This window comes from Styela clava, chromosome 8 (genome assembly GCF_964204865.1).
Source record: "Styela clava chromosome 8, kaStyClav1.hap1.2, whole genome shotgun sequence".
In the NCBI taxonomy this organism is placed as follows: Eukaryota; Metazoa; Chordata; class Ascidiacea; order Stolidobranchia; family Styelidae; genus Styela; species Styela clava.
In genome coordinates this window covers 9,379,448-9,396,012 of record NC_135257.1, presented here as the reverse complement: position 1 = coordinate 9,396,012, position 16,565 = coordinate 9,379,448, and the positions used below count along the sequence as shown (strand labels likewise).

At 35.2% G+C, this 16,565-nt stretch overlaps 1 protein-coding gene across 1 annotated transcript; it reads right to left on the bottom strand.

Annotated features, from left to right (window-relative positions):
* Positions 1 to 6,155: 6,155 nt before the first annotated feature.
* Positions 6,156 to 7,360, bottom strand: LOC120346424 (C-reactive protein-like). Its single transcript, XM_039416155.2, has 2 exons — positions 7,202 to 7,360; positions 6,156 to 7,122 (listed from the first exon to the last, which is right to left on the bottom strand). The coding sequence occupies exons 1-2, from the start codon at positions 7,341 to 7,343 to the stop codon at positions 6,500 to 6,502; spliced, it is 765 nt and encodes a 254-aa protein (XP_039272089.2). The 5' UTR covers positions 7,344 to 7,360; the 3' UTR covers positions 6,156 to 6,499.
* Between the last annotated feature and the right edge of the window lie 9,205 nt (positions 7,361 to 16,565).

Sequence of the window (16,565 nt, the reverse complement as noted above, 5' to 3'; positions counted from 1 at the left end):
TTGAGTAAAACATAAAAACTTACTGAAGATATTGTTATGCCATTAAGAGTGAATAATTTCACATGGTTCAATTTTTTAAAGGCAGACGGATTCAAATTTATTTGAATGATGCAGGCGTGTGATGTCATAATGGCGCATTGTAAAAGAAATGTGACCTGAGGACATTCGCAATATAGCAACTTAATTATATATATCTATATGAGTCCCGAAGATTAAACATTCGATAAACGTTTGTAATTTACAGTATCCACGATGTTTAATCCCAAAATAGATCATCAATATACGTGCTCTGCGCACCTATATCAAAAATAATATTTTTCCCAAATGATATATATACGAAGAATAAAATACCATATATCCTCAAATAAAATAAACAATCCAATATAATTTAGACTGAAAAAGTTGGAAATCGCGAGTGTCAATTCCCATATGCTATAGCGTGACGATAATCCAAGATTACCCAAAAAATAAATTCACTGTAATGTTAATTGTAGCTGATATAAACTTTTACCGAAATATGTTGAATGTGTTTTGCTCTCTCATAAAAAATACTAGTCTATTTGTTCTGTCGGCAAATAGAAGTAAATTTTAGAAATAACCACAGTATGTCGATGCACGCTTTAAACCTATCTGTAACAAAATATGTCTTCGAGTCTTTCCGCTTTAGTAACGGACCGTCTAAATCACATCTGCTTATTCAAATACCTCGTTTTCAGTCTTTATTTTTTTTTTAACAATCATACCCCAGACAATTTTTGCACGCCTGGCGTATTATCCAGAATTCGTCATGTTCTTAATGCGTTTTTGTCGTCTTAACATAATGTTATGTTTCCAAATATGGATCGTTTCGAAAGGTTGTGTTTACTAGTACAATATTATCAAATTACCTCTATATTTTCCAGTAAACATATATAACCTAAATTCCGATCTGAAGTTTGCAGAAAATGCAGTTGCTTCCGATATTTCATAAACGGAGTTCGATTTTAGATTTAATTCCAAATTCTAACCTTATTTAGTCATCATCGTTTAGGAAACAGTTGCGGGAAATTCACTGGAAATGGAATTTGCTGTAATTGTTTGAAGAATGTGCGTTGTGGTGCCTGGCTCGCAACTGCAGTGTGTGATGAACGGAATATTTTTCTCAAGTCTCCATTTTTTTTTTATATGTATGTGAAACAAAATATTTTACGAATAAGTCGCGACCATCCACGGTAACAGATTGGTATATTTGATATGTACCGATGTATCGGTATCGGAAAAAATCGGCCATTTTTCCGATATCGGTATAGGCTACATTATGCCGATATTTTCACCTCTTTTTCCTCCACCTATTTTCTAGAATGTTTTAAAATATGAGTTAGTATACGGACGCTGATAACTGAAATTATTTTTAGCCGTGGCGGAATCACGTTCGGGCCATCTACTCGTTAACGCTGAGTCATGCTACTGAGTAATGCCCACTGACATCAACTTTTCATATACCAAATATATAACTTGTTTATAACCAAACCAAATATAATACTGGATTCTCCTTTTGTGCAAAGTACAAAATATGACATAGAAATGTCACAAAATCATACGTACCCAACTCTTCGTATTGATTTAACAGGATAGGTTAACATGTGCGTATTTCTTCACCATGTGCAGTATCACCAAGCTATGTGCTTTTAATCGAGCACAGCGATTCCATGCGTCGGTGCACTACGAGACATCTGCAGAAACTACTATAATTTGTTTGATAAAAATGGGTAAAATTTCTTACCTTCGCATATGTACCAGTATTTCAATAAATCGTTAGTAGGCAATCTAGTGACATCTAGTGGCATCTAGAATAATGCATCTTAATTTTTATTTTCTGTGGTGTCCGTTTTCAAGCCGAAATAATGTTCACCGTACATATAGTTCCCATACAACTATTTTATGCCTTACCGTACACCCAAAATGATATCTACATATTATCGGAATATCGGTATTAAAATGTCGGCTTTCTGAAATATCAGCGTATCGGTATTGGCGTTTTCTCGTTGGTATCGGCGAAAAAATAGTATCGATTATTATTTAGTAAACAGGGCCATTTTCCTCATTATGTACTATGTAGACTGGAGCCCGGAGACCTTGACATTCAATTTTGAATTGGTATTTATTCATAAGTTGTTTTGGATTTTAAAAGCAGCTTGTTCCAGAATCTCACCCGTTTGAAATTTTACAACTGATATTTGTTTATATTTTTAATCAAGTCACTAAAATTCGTCGCGAATATTTTAAGGGTTGAAGGAATTAAAAACATCGAATAAATGAAATAAATAAATATTTAGGCAACAGCGAACCTAGGAATCGTTTTTTAATTTATTGTGGTATAGCCTACCCCCAGAGCTTCAATCCTGCCCTGTTAGTCCATATCTATTTTTGCTTATTTCCTGATAATTAAGTTTGAATCAAAATATATTCTGTTCAGAAAGATAACCCCTAAGGAGAATCTATAACTGATCCGGAGATAGAGTGCTTACACTGACGTCATACGAACGCAATATTCCCTGCTAATCATGATACATAGTTAGTTGCACGCTATTTATAATTTCCTCCACTTGTGTTTTTAATTTATAGGAGGATATTTTGCAATAAAATAGACAAGTGGTTTCCAAACAGGGCGCACTAGTGCGCCGCTGCGATTTCCTAAGTGCGCTCCGAAAATTAACAGAATTGTGTTAAACTTAACTAATATATGGTTGAATATTTACCTATCGTATTCATTAAAAATTACCGTTTTATTGTTTCTAGTTTCAAATGTTGTGTTTATATGAATCAATATGTTCATTTTACCTTTCTATGTCGTTTACTTCCTGTTACGTAATGTCTGCCTCTATTGTTACCAATTGTTACCTAATAGTAGAGGTATAGCCACTATTTACAGCAGTTCCACGAGCTCCAGTTTATTCATGCGATGAGCCGAATTTAGCGAACATGAGTGACTTTCAGTATTTCAAAGGAGAATCATGAAGAAAGGAGAAAGGACTCTTTCTACATGTTTACAAACTTTGAAAGGCATAAAATACACATAACGATCACAATATTGAGTTTTATTTATAAAAGCAGCAATTTTTTCGAGTATGTGCGCGTGAGTTTTTTCCCTGATAATTTGGCGCACACGCACATAAAGATTCGGAACCACTGTAATAGACAATTTCATAAAAATTTATGGTCTCGTTATTTGTCAACATAATTATTTGGTGAGTTTGGGTTCGTATTTTTGTAGAACTTATGTGTGTTATATAGTCAGAAAGGGAACAAAACTTTTATGTTTCAGGTCATCTTCATCACGTAATATCATACGGTAGGAGTCTATCATTTTCTACTGGAGTCCACAGAAAAAAATTACTGACATTGGCTGTGCAGAAGCGGATATACAACAATGGATGAAATTTCTTTTATGTGGAAACTTGAAGATGTAGTTCATTCAGTTTCAACTTTTCTAAACAGACTACCAGTATCATCTAGTTTGATATTTCAAAGCCAATATTAAGTTTATTATTTTGTTTTCAACATGAACATTTTACTCCTTGCCACCTTATATTGACGATCTAATTAATTATTTCATTGAGACGACAGATTTATTGATATTTCAACCACTGTTTGTTTCAAGTAACGAATTTTTTTCGACATATCCATTTTTCAGTTTTTGGATTCTGTATCTACGGGATAGCAGAATGTAATTAGGATTATAGTTTTTTCACTTTAATAACTCTCAACGTACTGTTTACCCACCCTGTATAATAAATAGTCCGCGCATATGAATAATAATTGCGTTTAAAATGTCCGACATTCAATGCAATTTAAGACTCATTGGGTTTTCATGATAAAGAAGCCGTTAAGTTGATCATTTTCTGCCCAAACTACATTTATATAATGTTGTTTGTTCATATATATTTATTTATTCAGGCAAAGAGAGTAATCAATTCGGAAAATCTTACATCAAATCCGGAAATACTCCGTCACCATTTTTATTTCCTGCTTAGAGACGGTGATAAACTGAGAAGAGAAAGGTAATAAGTTTATTAGTCTACCTGGAGCAAACCAAATGTGTTGGCCACAGAAAATATAGCGCAGTGATCACAGAAAACGAGAGCAAAATTATATACTGAAATCTACGTTCAGTCTGGTCCATCTTATAGCTTTTCGAACTGTTTTTTAAGATCTACGGATAAACTACAACAAATCCAACTAAATTCCATTTAGGTTATTTCTTATTCATACTTACTTATACCACAGAGATGTCCTGGTGAAAAAGTGTTCAAGCAGCTATAATACATGTCATATATTTCAGATTTTTTAATATTTCGAAAAAGTAAGAAATGATGAGTCGAGAGAAAAACGACAAACAGGTCCGACGCGGCATTCCGGCAATTGGATCTGAAAAAGAAGAATTAGCTAACTGAAGATGACATCCGAAAGTTGGAACTAAAACTATTGGAGCGTCTCACAAAAAATATATATTCGACCGGGAGAGACAGACGAGAGCTATGCACACAAAGTTGAGTTGTAGCGACAAATTGGCTAAAATCAAAATTCATGCAAAATGCACAATTTTTATCAGTATATTATTACGGAAAAGCAATTTATAGTTCTTACTCTCTTATCTAATTTCCTATTTTTTTTTGGAATCAATCTCAGCTCTGCCAATTTTATCAATGTAATGCATTAATTTTAAATCTAAAAAATAATTGACATTAAATAAGTACTGGTGAAACCTGCGCCGTTTCACTCTGCGCGTAGGATGAAAAAGAAACTTGTATCCCGAATTACGTGGAATAAATTGTTATCAAACAAATTCGTGTAATATGACACTTTGATGTGGTAAATATAACAATTTTTAAGATTAATGACATATATATACAGATTCTATTAAAATATTATCGAGGTGTCGTGGTCCAATATTTAGAAAGTTAAAATAAAAACGTTGCTTGCACTGTAGCTTTCAGTTGTTGATGGTAGAATTGTGAAACGTGTATTATTGTTGAAATCACTCAGTATTGAAATAGGAAAAGGCAAAAAAATATAACGTCACAGTAGTTTATATTGCGGCGCAGATCTTCTTAAACGAGAGCCTAAATACCCCTTAAATATACTGTGTCAGGAAGGGGGACACAACCCTGGGCACGCTCGGCTAAGATGGTACGCCATAAGCATGTGGCATACAGATGGTTTGGTAAAAATCAATTCTCATAGTTATGATAAATCCAAAAGTTAGTAGCTGAATTTTTAATGAACTGAATTGTTGTTAGAATGAGTTGGTAGTCTAGCCCAGGGTTCCCCCAAATATTTTTGGTGTGAACCCTAAAAGATATTCCAATTTCCCGCAATCCAAGCATTTGGTGAGCATATGATTTCGTTTAGAATACTTTGTAAAAAAACTTGATTTTAAGACTAATATTGACAGTAGTATGGCAGTTGTGTGACACATTGTCACATCACTCATGAGATTCGGACCCGGCTGATATATCTGATAGATGCGCCCAATATTATGATACCATTAGCATGAACTATGTAGCTGACTTCTGTTTTGTTTTCTTTACTGTTGAGTCACCTCGATTTTGGATTATCTGTCACTTTGAATAGCTTTGATTTGGTATTGTTTTGAATAAAGGCTACCAACAGTCTTGAAGTCATTTTCAATATTTTAATCTAGTTGTCAGGTGAAAAAAACAACACAACAAAATAGCATCTCAAATATATGCTCCATAGTATATGGTTTACTCCATAGTTCTATTTCATAGAAACAATCTGTTTTACTTTCATTAAATTTTTTCCTTTGCTGCATTAGTGTCGTTCATGTGTAATGACCAATTATTTTATATTTAAAAATCTTTTTGTCACTGAATAGCAGCTATACTGCTACTGATAGTAAGCTACTGAGCCATGTTCTTCTCCACGCACCTTCAACGCTATTATAAAGTCACGATTACATAATATATGCCTTTTCTTCAATATATCCATCACCAAAATTATTTTATGATTTTAATCGATAGCAAATATTGCGTCGGGAAGGGGGTCTTATTATTCCCAATAATGAAATAAATTCAAGGTCTTTCTATGCGGATATTCACATTAAACCAAAGTCCTCTATCAAGCGCTAGCCTCTCATACCCGGTAACATAGGTTTCAATATTGTCGAACTTTTCTTGAAAGGTTTTGCGATTTTATTTATAATACAGGAAATGGGAAAAATATTTTTTATTTGATTGGAATTTATTCACAATAATAAGAAAAATATTTATTTGGATAAATTTTAATCAAATTTTACTAAACCATTGTTTAAAGATGATACAAATTGCCACCTCGTTTCAAAAGATATTACATTTTGCACCTTAATACTGTACTTAAAGCATGGCGTTAATACAGAAATGTGTAACGCTATTCAAATCCAGAAATAATGTCGTTAAAGGAATGATTCACCGTCCTCAATTCGCAATGTATAGCTTGCCTTCTTTTGAAATTTTCTTCATTAACAACCATCTACAGCCTTCGCTGTCACCTTTCCATACACTTGAATTTCATGAAGTGCTAGATGCAACATGTGGTGTTTTGGACACATACATTTGTCATGATACAAAGTTGTTATCTCTTCTGGACTGAGAGCTCGATTCCACATCATGAAATTTTCAATCACTCCAGCGAACGACTGGCTGCCATCAAAACCGCCCACATAACTATCTTGTTCTTGTCCGATTATGAAAGCACCTCCACCTTCTATTTCATTTCGTTCGTTGGCAAATGTAAGTGTTTGAAAAAGTGCTCCGTTGAGATAGATCTTTGCTGTTCCAAGAAATGCTTCCAGACTTATGCAAAAATGCGTTCTGGTGGCCAAGCGGAAAATGGTATTATCCCCAATATAAACTTGATTGTAAGACAGGGTCAATTTACCACTACTTTCCAACATCATTAGAAACGCATTGTCCATTCTCGGTGTGGAGTAACTCACAAAAACACCCTTCATGTTCGTACCCGGTTTCGGTGTCATCCATGCACATATAGAAAATTGACGCATCTGTGGTATCGGAGACTTGACACGAATATAATCTGTTGTTTGTTGACCACCGGGAAAATTGTAGGCAGTCTGTGGGCATTCTGCAACATCAATAACATCGTTATGTATACTGTTTATCAATTAAAAATACTTTGTAAATAACGCAAGTTTAACCCTCACTTTCTGGATGCCTAGTATGTCCCATGCCATCACTTTCACAAACTACTTGTAATCGACATGAATTCAAGTCGCAAGGTGGTTGAGATTGAGATTGAAAAATTGCTGCTGTGGACAAAACTAAAATTGCGTATAACACGGACATGAATTTTGCGAGATATTGCTGAAAAATGAAAACCACTTCATTTCTCTCAGAGCTTATATAGGCAAGTTTCTGAAACACGAGAGACTTTTTCTACCTGGTAAAATACTAATGGAACTCAGTGACGCGTTTATTTAGGACTGAAAAGAAGTGGCAGTGGGTTATTATGAATTTTTACTTAACAAATCCCGTGATTAGACGTAAAAAAAATTACGGCCATGTTGTATTCTAGTGTAAAAATAAATTTACACTTTCGGAGGTTATTTGCAATGAACTAAGTCAGTGTCGAGATATCAAAATACTGCCAAGATGTACAATCATCTCAAAATGAATATTTTTAACAACTAATTCGCACACCATTTCTGCTGTCAATTCTTCATCGTGACGTTTCTTAACTGTTTCTTTGTTTAAAAAAATCGAAAAATGGTATTCTCTCATAAGATTTTAAAACCGAAAGTTTTGCTAGATCGTTCCGTATTAAAACCCAAAAAGTATAGGTATAGACACGTGAGTTGGACGATGGAGGATGCTAGTTTTAGGGATTACTCAAATTCTTCTCGATTAGTTCAAACGAGTATTTCTCAGTGAGCATACGCGGAGTCGGTTGTATTGCTTTTCTAAATAATGCATCATAATTGGTTTTTCAAATCTTGTAGATGTTTTCAATACCCACATAAGTAATAAATCATATTATCGCTTACGCACACAGTTTTTGGAGAACTTGCGATTTACCACAATTTGCAGACATGCTCGCACGAAAGGGTTTGCAAACAAAAATAATTATGTTGCTCAATTTTCAGCATTATTTGCTGCAGTTTTTGCACGCCTGGCGTATTTTCTGAAATTCGTCAAGTTGATTAATACATTTTCTGTTGTTTTAGCATAATGTTATGTTTTCAATTGTAGATCGCTTCGAAAAGTTGTGATTACTAGTACAATTTAATCAGACTACCTCTGTATTTCCTAGTATTGCAAATTTAAATTCCGATCTGAAGTCTGAGTTCGATTTTAGATTCAATTTAAAATTCTGGCGCTATTCGGGCATCATCGTTTAAGAAACCGTTGCGGGAAATTCACTGGAAATGAATTGGCTGATGTACCATTTGCAATTGTAATTGTTTGAAGAATGTGCGTTGTTGTGCATGGTTTGCAGCTGCAGTGTCTGATGAACAAAATCTTTTTCTCAAGTCTCCAAATTTTTTTTATATGTGGAACAAAATATTTGACGAATAAGTCGCGACAGTCCCCGGTAACAGATTGGTATATACGAGATGTACCGATGTATCGGTATTGGAATTTTTTTTGACATCTGACATCAACTTTTCATATACCAAATATATAACTTGTTTATAACCACATTTCTATAGGTTATGCAGATTTACCCTGATTCTCGACTTGTTTTTAGCTAGTGATAATGTGCTATTTTCGCTATCAAATTTTATCATTAACGTTTTCATGATAAATGATATTTATCAACCAAATATCACACTGGATTCGCCCTTTGTGCAAAATACAAAATATGACATAGAAATATCACAAAATCCTGCGTAGCAACTTTTCGTATTGATTTAACAGGATAGATAAAGATATTTATTTCCTAACCACGTACAGTGCAGCCATCACGCTATGTGCTTTTATTCGAACACAGCGATTTCTTGCTTCTGGCACAACGAGATATCTGAGAAAACTACCATAATCTGTTTAAAAAAATGATGAGGATCCCCTTTGCATACGTACAAAGTTACCATGCTGCAATTAATTTAAATATTTCAATAAACCGTTAGTAGTGAATCTAGTGACATGCCAGTTATGTATCTAAATTGCAAATATGATTTTTCATTTTCTGGGGTGTCCGTATTTCAAGCCGAAATAATGTTCACCGTAAATGTAGTTTGCGTACAACTATTTTATACCGCCTTTACCGTCCACCCAAAATGATAACTACATCTTATCGGAATTTAAATATCGACTTTTCAAAAGATCGGCGTATATAAAATATTGCAGTGCCGTTTTCTCGCTGGTATTGGCGAAAAAGGTGATATCGATATATATATGGTCTACAGGGCCAGATTTACCAGTAGGCAAAGTAAGCTGAAGAGTTTGTTCCAGAATTTAACCAATTTGAAATTTTATAACTGATATATATTTGTTTATATTTTCAATCCGGTTAATAACTCTTGTCTCGAATATTTTAAGAGTTGAAGGAATTAAAAACGTCGAATAAATGAAATATATATCACCTGACTACGTCACTAGGATCTCACAGTGGCGTAAAGACCTCCAAAATGTACCGATGATCGTCCAAAACGCCCAGACGATCACTCGAATTCGAGCAAGCTATCTCTCTCGTTTTCTCGTCGCAACCACAGAGATATATAAATAGAGTGCGCTTCTCTCTCGTTTCCGCAGGATCATTTGAACGCTCTCTCGTTTTGACGATATGCTTCCAACTTTTCCTAGTCGCGTAATGCATTTCTTATGGTATTTGACAGAAATCAATTATTTTCGTCAATTTTTCTCACATATTCTCCTGATCATGACTCGTTTCTCATTATATATCAAACGCTAATATATCCCAGACCAACATACGGTGCTAATTTTGGCAGTTTTATAAATTTGCTCAAGTTGTGGTTGATAATATAGCCAACGTATCAGTCTAAAGCGAACAAAAACGACCACAGAACATTTAGCCAAGATGGCTTATCGGAATCGCTTCCCCGTTCACCTGAATTTGGCCATGTTTTACCGCCTCAAGTATTTTGCGTGGCGATCTCAATATCTTTGCGTGGCCTGGTTCCGTAGTACCCAAGCTATGAATAAATATAAATAAAACTGAAGGGCGCTCTAGAAGTGTGTGTAATATAGTTCGCCTACTTTACATCAAGGTGTGTAAAGGGACCGAAGGACATATTCACTTGGCTAACACACACATTACCCGATATCGTGATAGAACTAAAATAAGAAAAATCGGAATAAAGGTATGGCCTAACCCCAACACAGACTACGGGAGCTGCGCTTCGCACTTTACCCAAGACTTGGGTGAAAGTTTCCCCGTGGAGGATAGTGCAATTTTATGACATCAGGCAAAAATAATTGTTTCCACTTATATCTATTGTGTAATCGCCTGAACAATCAAATTTTTTCAAGAACGAAATCCACATCGGGCGATTAATTCCCAACTCGAATATAATTGTATTTGAATACCCACACAGTGTCGCATATACATCCATATGCGGCGCACTGGGTACTAAAATAGACGAAATACTGGCCAAAACCATATGCAACACGAATAAATTTTGGAAGCATAAATGCCAAGATGGCGGCGATCAAATGATCCCTCGGCGAGACAACGCAAAACGAGAGAGAAGATCGTTCCATGTATTTCCAGTTCGATGGTCGCAACTCTCCCAATACGGGAGAGATCGCTGGCTTTAGTGAGTTCGTTATCGGCGGCGCATATGCCGTTTCGGGAAATCGTAACTATACTTTAGCAAACTCTATGACGTGCGGGTGACGTAATTTTTGGATGACATAGTCAGACGAGGCTCAGGAATAACATATGCGAAATTCGTTATGCTACGCTCAACTGAAGTACTTGCGGTACTTAAATAAACTATACCAGACCCACAAAATCTACCCGGGAATCAGATGTTGGGTTACGTGGATTTCGTATTATCTGTCACTTTGAATAGTTTTTATTTGCGATCGTTTTAAATCAAAGACTAGTGTTTTTAATACCAACAGTCCTGAAGTCATTTCCAATATTTTAATCAAATAATCAGGTAAAAACAACACAACAAAATTGCATCTCAAATATATAAAAAAAAACGTATGATGGAGTTGATATGATGCATTTACTCCAGAGTTCAATTTTATAGAAACATTTTTTTTATTTTTCTGAAATTTTCTCTTTCGATGTATTAGTGTTGTTCACGTGTATTGGCCAATTGTTTTCTATTTACAAAATCTTTATGTCACTGAATAGACTAGATTTCCCTTCCCCGCGCACTTTTAATGTTGTTATAGAGACACGATCAGATAGGCTGATAAACCGTATCAAATAATGCTCTTCTCAAAAACCCTTCCGTATGTCCATTACCACGATTCTTTTATTCTGTTGCAATGACTGCGTCGGGAAGGGGTCTTGGTGCTATTGTTCCCAATAGTAAAACAAATTCAGGGTCTTTCTATGCAGATATTCACACCAAAACATTTATCAAAAGCGCTGGCGTATTGCGCCCGGCAACAAAAATTTTAATTTTGTGGAAATTTTTTCGAAAACAGTTTCAAGTTTAAATACAATGTAGTGACAGAAATTAAAACTATTTATGAAATATAAGACTTAATGCGTATGGGACGCTATGCTGATACTTTTCATAATTTTATTATAGAATGTAAGAAGCTGTTATGCATTGAAATTACGTCTTGGTTATTTTTGTATTTGAATAATCTATTCCCAGTAATAAAAAAAATTAATTTATTGGATAGAAAAGTTTCATTCATATTCTAAAGTAAACCATTAGTTTTGAAATGATACCAAATTGCCACCTCGGTCCAGAAGATATTATATTTTGAACCTTAATACTGTACATAAAACATTGAGTTAATACAGAAATGTGTAACGAATCAATGTCTTTAAAAGAAATGAATCATCCTCCTCAATTCGTAATGTATAACGTAGCTGCCTTTTAAAATTTTCATTACTGACAACCATGTACTGCCTGTGCTGTCACCTTTCCATGCACTTGAATTTCATGAAGTGCTAGATGCAACATGTGATGTTTTGGACACATACATTATTCCTGATATAAAGTTGTTATCTCTTCTTCTCTGAGAGCTCGATTCCACATCATAAAATTTTCAATCACTCCAGCAAAGGACTGGCTGCCATTAAAGCCGCCCAGATAACTAACTTGTTCTTGTCCGATTATTCACTATGTGAATAATTAATCAAAGTTCAATACTCACTTTCTGGATACCTAGTATGTCCAATGCCGTCACTGTCACAAACCACTTGTAATCGACATGAATTCAAGTCGCAAGGTAGTTGACATTGAGATTGAAAAACCGCTGCTTCAAAGAAAACTAAAATTGTGTATAACACGGACATGATCGTTCGACGATATTGCCGTAAAAATAGGAGCAGTTTTTTAAACTATTTAATCGAGTTTCTAAAACATGAAAGACATTTGTACCTGAAAAAATACTAAAGGAACTCAGTGACGCATTCGTTTGCGACTGAATATGCCTAATGATGAAAAGAGGTGGCAGTGGGTTATTATGATTTTTTAAAAACACGTTGAAATACGTGTATGGAACTTGAATATTAAAATAAATTGAGGAGTTTTAAAAACAAGTAACATTTTCTATTATTAATGCAGTTGCTTTGGGGTGAACAGATATTTAATTCGAGGTTTCGTGGTGAATAATACACAGCGTAAATCGCCTCCACAGTCAAGCTGGTTCCGGGACTTTTTCTTCACTTGTACTAGAGTGAAAAATCCGATTTCGAACAAATACGTTGATGAAAATGGTATTAAAATTCGCAGAGCGACATCACCCACATTTTTGTATACTTGCGCATATTTAACCCAGAAATCTGAGTGACAAGTAGTCCTTTGAATTAAATAGGATGTCTATGCACACATAAAACCAATCTGTAACAATATATCTCTTTCATTCTTTCCTCATAATAAACGCGCTGTCTAAATCACATCTGCTTATTCAGTTATCCCATTTTCATTTTAACAATTATACTCTACCGCAAACAATTGTTGCATGCCTGACGTAATTTCTAGAATTCGTCAAGTTGATTAATGCATTTTTTGTTATCTTAACTTAATTAATGTTATGTTTTCAATTATGGATATTTTTGGAACGTTGTGTTGACTAGTATAATTTAATCGAACTATCTGTGTATTTTCCAGTATACAGATATAATCTTAATTTCGATCTGAAGTCTGCACAAAATGCAAATGTTCCCGATATTGCAAACACCGAGTTCAATTTTAGATTTGATTCAAATTTTTGACGCTATTCAGGAATCATCGTATAGGAAATCGTTGCAGGAAATTCACTGGAAATGAGATTTTCTGATGTAGGCCACCATTTCCAATTGTAATTGTTTGAAGAATGTGCGTTGTGGAGCCTGATTCGCAACTGCAGTGTGTGATAAACAAATTTTGGACCTCCTGAAGTATGCGCACCAAGGGGTTGGAATATAATAGCGTTTCATACTTGATAATAAACGAATCAAAATTAGGCGTATATGCAAAAAAAAAAATCGACGCGAATAATTGATTTCTGTCCAATCCCATAAGTAATACGCACCTTGGAAAAGTTGAAAGTCTATCGTCAAAACGAGAGTGAAAAAGAAGCGCACTCTCTCTCTCTATATATATATATATATATATATAGCTCTGTGACCAGGAGTCGGCAACCTATGGCCCACGGGCCAGATCCGGCCCGCGGAATAAAAAAATCCGGTCCGCGACGCTTTGCTGAATTATAATAACAAAACGGTTGTTTTGACGATTACATTCTGTAGGTAACAGAATTTATTGTGAAACGCGTGTAGACTAAATTATATGATAACCTAACAAGTACATCCTTCACAATCACTCGTTCAAGGAGCCAATAATTTAATTATAATTAGAAAAATTGCAACAAAACGCAGAAAAGTTGATGGTAAGGGCAAAGGGTTCAACGGCGCACAAAATATTCAAATGGACTTTTTTGATTTAATGCAATGAGGAAATAAATCTATACTCTATTCGAGAGATGCATCACTGCTTGATTTTTATGAAAAGTATCTTTCTGAAGAATAATCACATCTAAATTAGACAAACCATGCGCATATAATTCATATATATCGTTGTTTGGAAGTACATATGTGTGCGATCAATTATTTTTGAAAATGAACATTGCAAAGAACAAGCGGAAAACTAGGATTAGTGATACCCATTTAGAAAATATTCTAATCTTAGCTTCATCCAGTGTGTCACCTGATGTCGAAAACGTATCAAGGGTGATGCAACAAAACATGTCACATTAAATATATCATTTGTAAATTTTCTTTTAGTAAGACAACGAAGAAGGCCGCTGTTTAAAATTTAAACTTCTGATCTGTGTGAAAAAAACTGTGATTCATGGGCCATTCTTTCGATTTTTACATTTCTAAAAATATGTGCGGCCCACCAAGACTTGCAACCCTTAATTTGGCCCGCGAGCGAAAAAATGTTGACAACCCCTGGCGTATACTATATATAACACAAGAGATGCTCAAATAAATAGACACATAGGACAAAACGAAATATTTTATCATCAATTCATCGAAAATCATAGGGTATCCTGAACGAAGCTGGACAGTGAAACAGTTCCATGGCTACGATACCGCAAAAAACTAAGAAAAACGCAATGTAAAGACGTCACCAAATAACTACCTTAGAAAAAAAATCCGATTTACCGAAAAAAAATTCACTACCGTAACATTCGGAAATTTTAACAAAAAACACGCTACTTTGACACATGACATGCCACACGCTCCTCGTTTGTGAGACAGATAGACCAGTACACGGATTTCAACGTCCTGTGACGATTCCATTTCAATGTGAATTGAAATACCAACTGATTTACTACGGTATTATAACGGCAGATACCACAGTACAAATATATTGACACCAAGCGAAGAAGAACACACTGCAGTAGTTGACCATACCTTTAGTATTACCGGTACGTAACCTCAAAAAACTTCCTGGTTTCGAATAGCAAGAATTTGTTGAATCAGCTGTCACGCTTGGTGGACTAAAAACTGTGTTCCCATAATTAACAAGAGAGTGTCACAGTACCAGGACTGCCCTATTTTTAGAAGTTCCTGCCTTGTGCCAGCGTGAATTGAAATCGCAAGATGGTCCGAGTCACAACTGTAGTAACACTAGCGATCCGAGTCACTATTGTAATATAACACCAAGTAGGGCGCTGTTCGCCATTCCCCAAAAACAAATCTTAGCAATGCAAGAATTACGTTACACGGGAACCAAAGTGATTATAAACCACTTTGACGGGAACCACCGACGTTTGAAGAGCACGTGATCAAAATATCAGGAAAAAAAGTGCCAGCATAATAACAAATCCATCACGTGTCAAAAAAACGAATCCGACAGTGCTATCAGGAATATTTGAAATAGATGAAAGTAATAGCCTTCTAAAGAATACTTTCATCTTTAACCGCTGAAAATTGTAGAGCAATTAGTCCAGTAAACAAAGAATTTTTAGGTTTTCCACTAGGTGTCCAAAAATAATGCAAAACGATCGTCATATCCACTAACGTGTCCAAAAAGTAATACAGGGAAATTTTGGATGAAATACTAGATCTCAAAGGATTATTAGAAAATTTAGGAAGAAATAAAAGTAACAGCCTTCTGGCAAAAAGAATCAATCTTTACTCACTGAAAAGTTCAAAGCAATTGGTTCAGTATTCTAAGAGAAAATTGATTTTATAATGATGATGAAAAAGAACAACAACATAATATTGAAACGATCCATAGGTCCACTACGTGTCCAACAGGCGAAGCAACGCTCAGAGAATGAAGGCCATCTTATGCCTATTGTTTACCACACAAGTGCACAACTATTTAAACTATTATTTTCACTAATATTTCAACTGGGAAGATTTTAGAATTCGCTTTTTGAAGAAACAATTTAGCCAAACACGTTGACATCCGATGATGTTAGCCAAATTAAATACAAAGTGCATTAATTGTCTTTAAAGACAAGTATACCTGTGCCGAGTTGCATCCGAAGTAAGTTTGGCCATTTCAATCGTCATAATTGACCATTTGACCATAGCGTTCCTTATGATATCACAGATGGGAACAGGTTTTTATTCGACGAAATTACTGAGCGACTCAACTTAGCTTCAATGAAGTTTTTTTTCCGTCTGTCAAGCTCTATAATGCCCGACTGCTCAGCTCCAAGCTGTACTAGAATTCCAAATGACATTGCAAGGTTGTTGCGCGGCTTCGTACAGTGTCAAATCGGCGTATCACTATGAAGTATGAAATCTTTGAAAAAATGATCAAAATGGTGCTATGTTGTGTTTGTGGGAAAATTCACGGCGAAAATCCCCATCAGACCCGATTGTTCCACGTTCTCAAAGATGACGCAAAATGGCGTCCACGGAATCGATTCTTCGCGGAATCGATTCTTCGCGGAATCGACTGGACT

Coding starts and splice junctions, on each gene's coding strand:
- LOC120346424 (XM_039416155.2), bottom strand. CDS start 7,343: ATGTCCGTGTTATACGCAATTTTAGTTTTGTCCACAGCAGCAATTTTT. Junction 7,123..7,201: donor ACATACTAGGCATCCAGAAA/GTGAGGGTTAAA, acceptor TTGATGTTGCAG/AATGCCCACAGACTGCCTAC.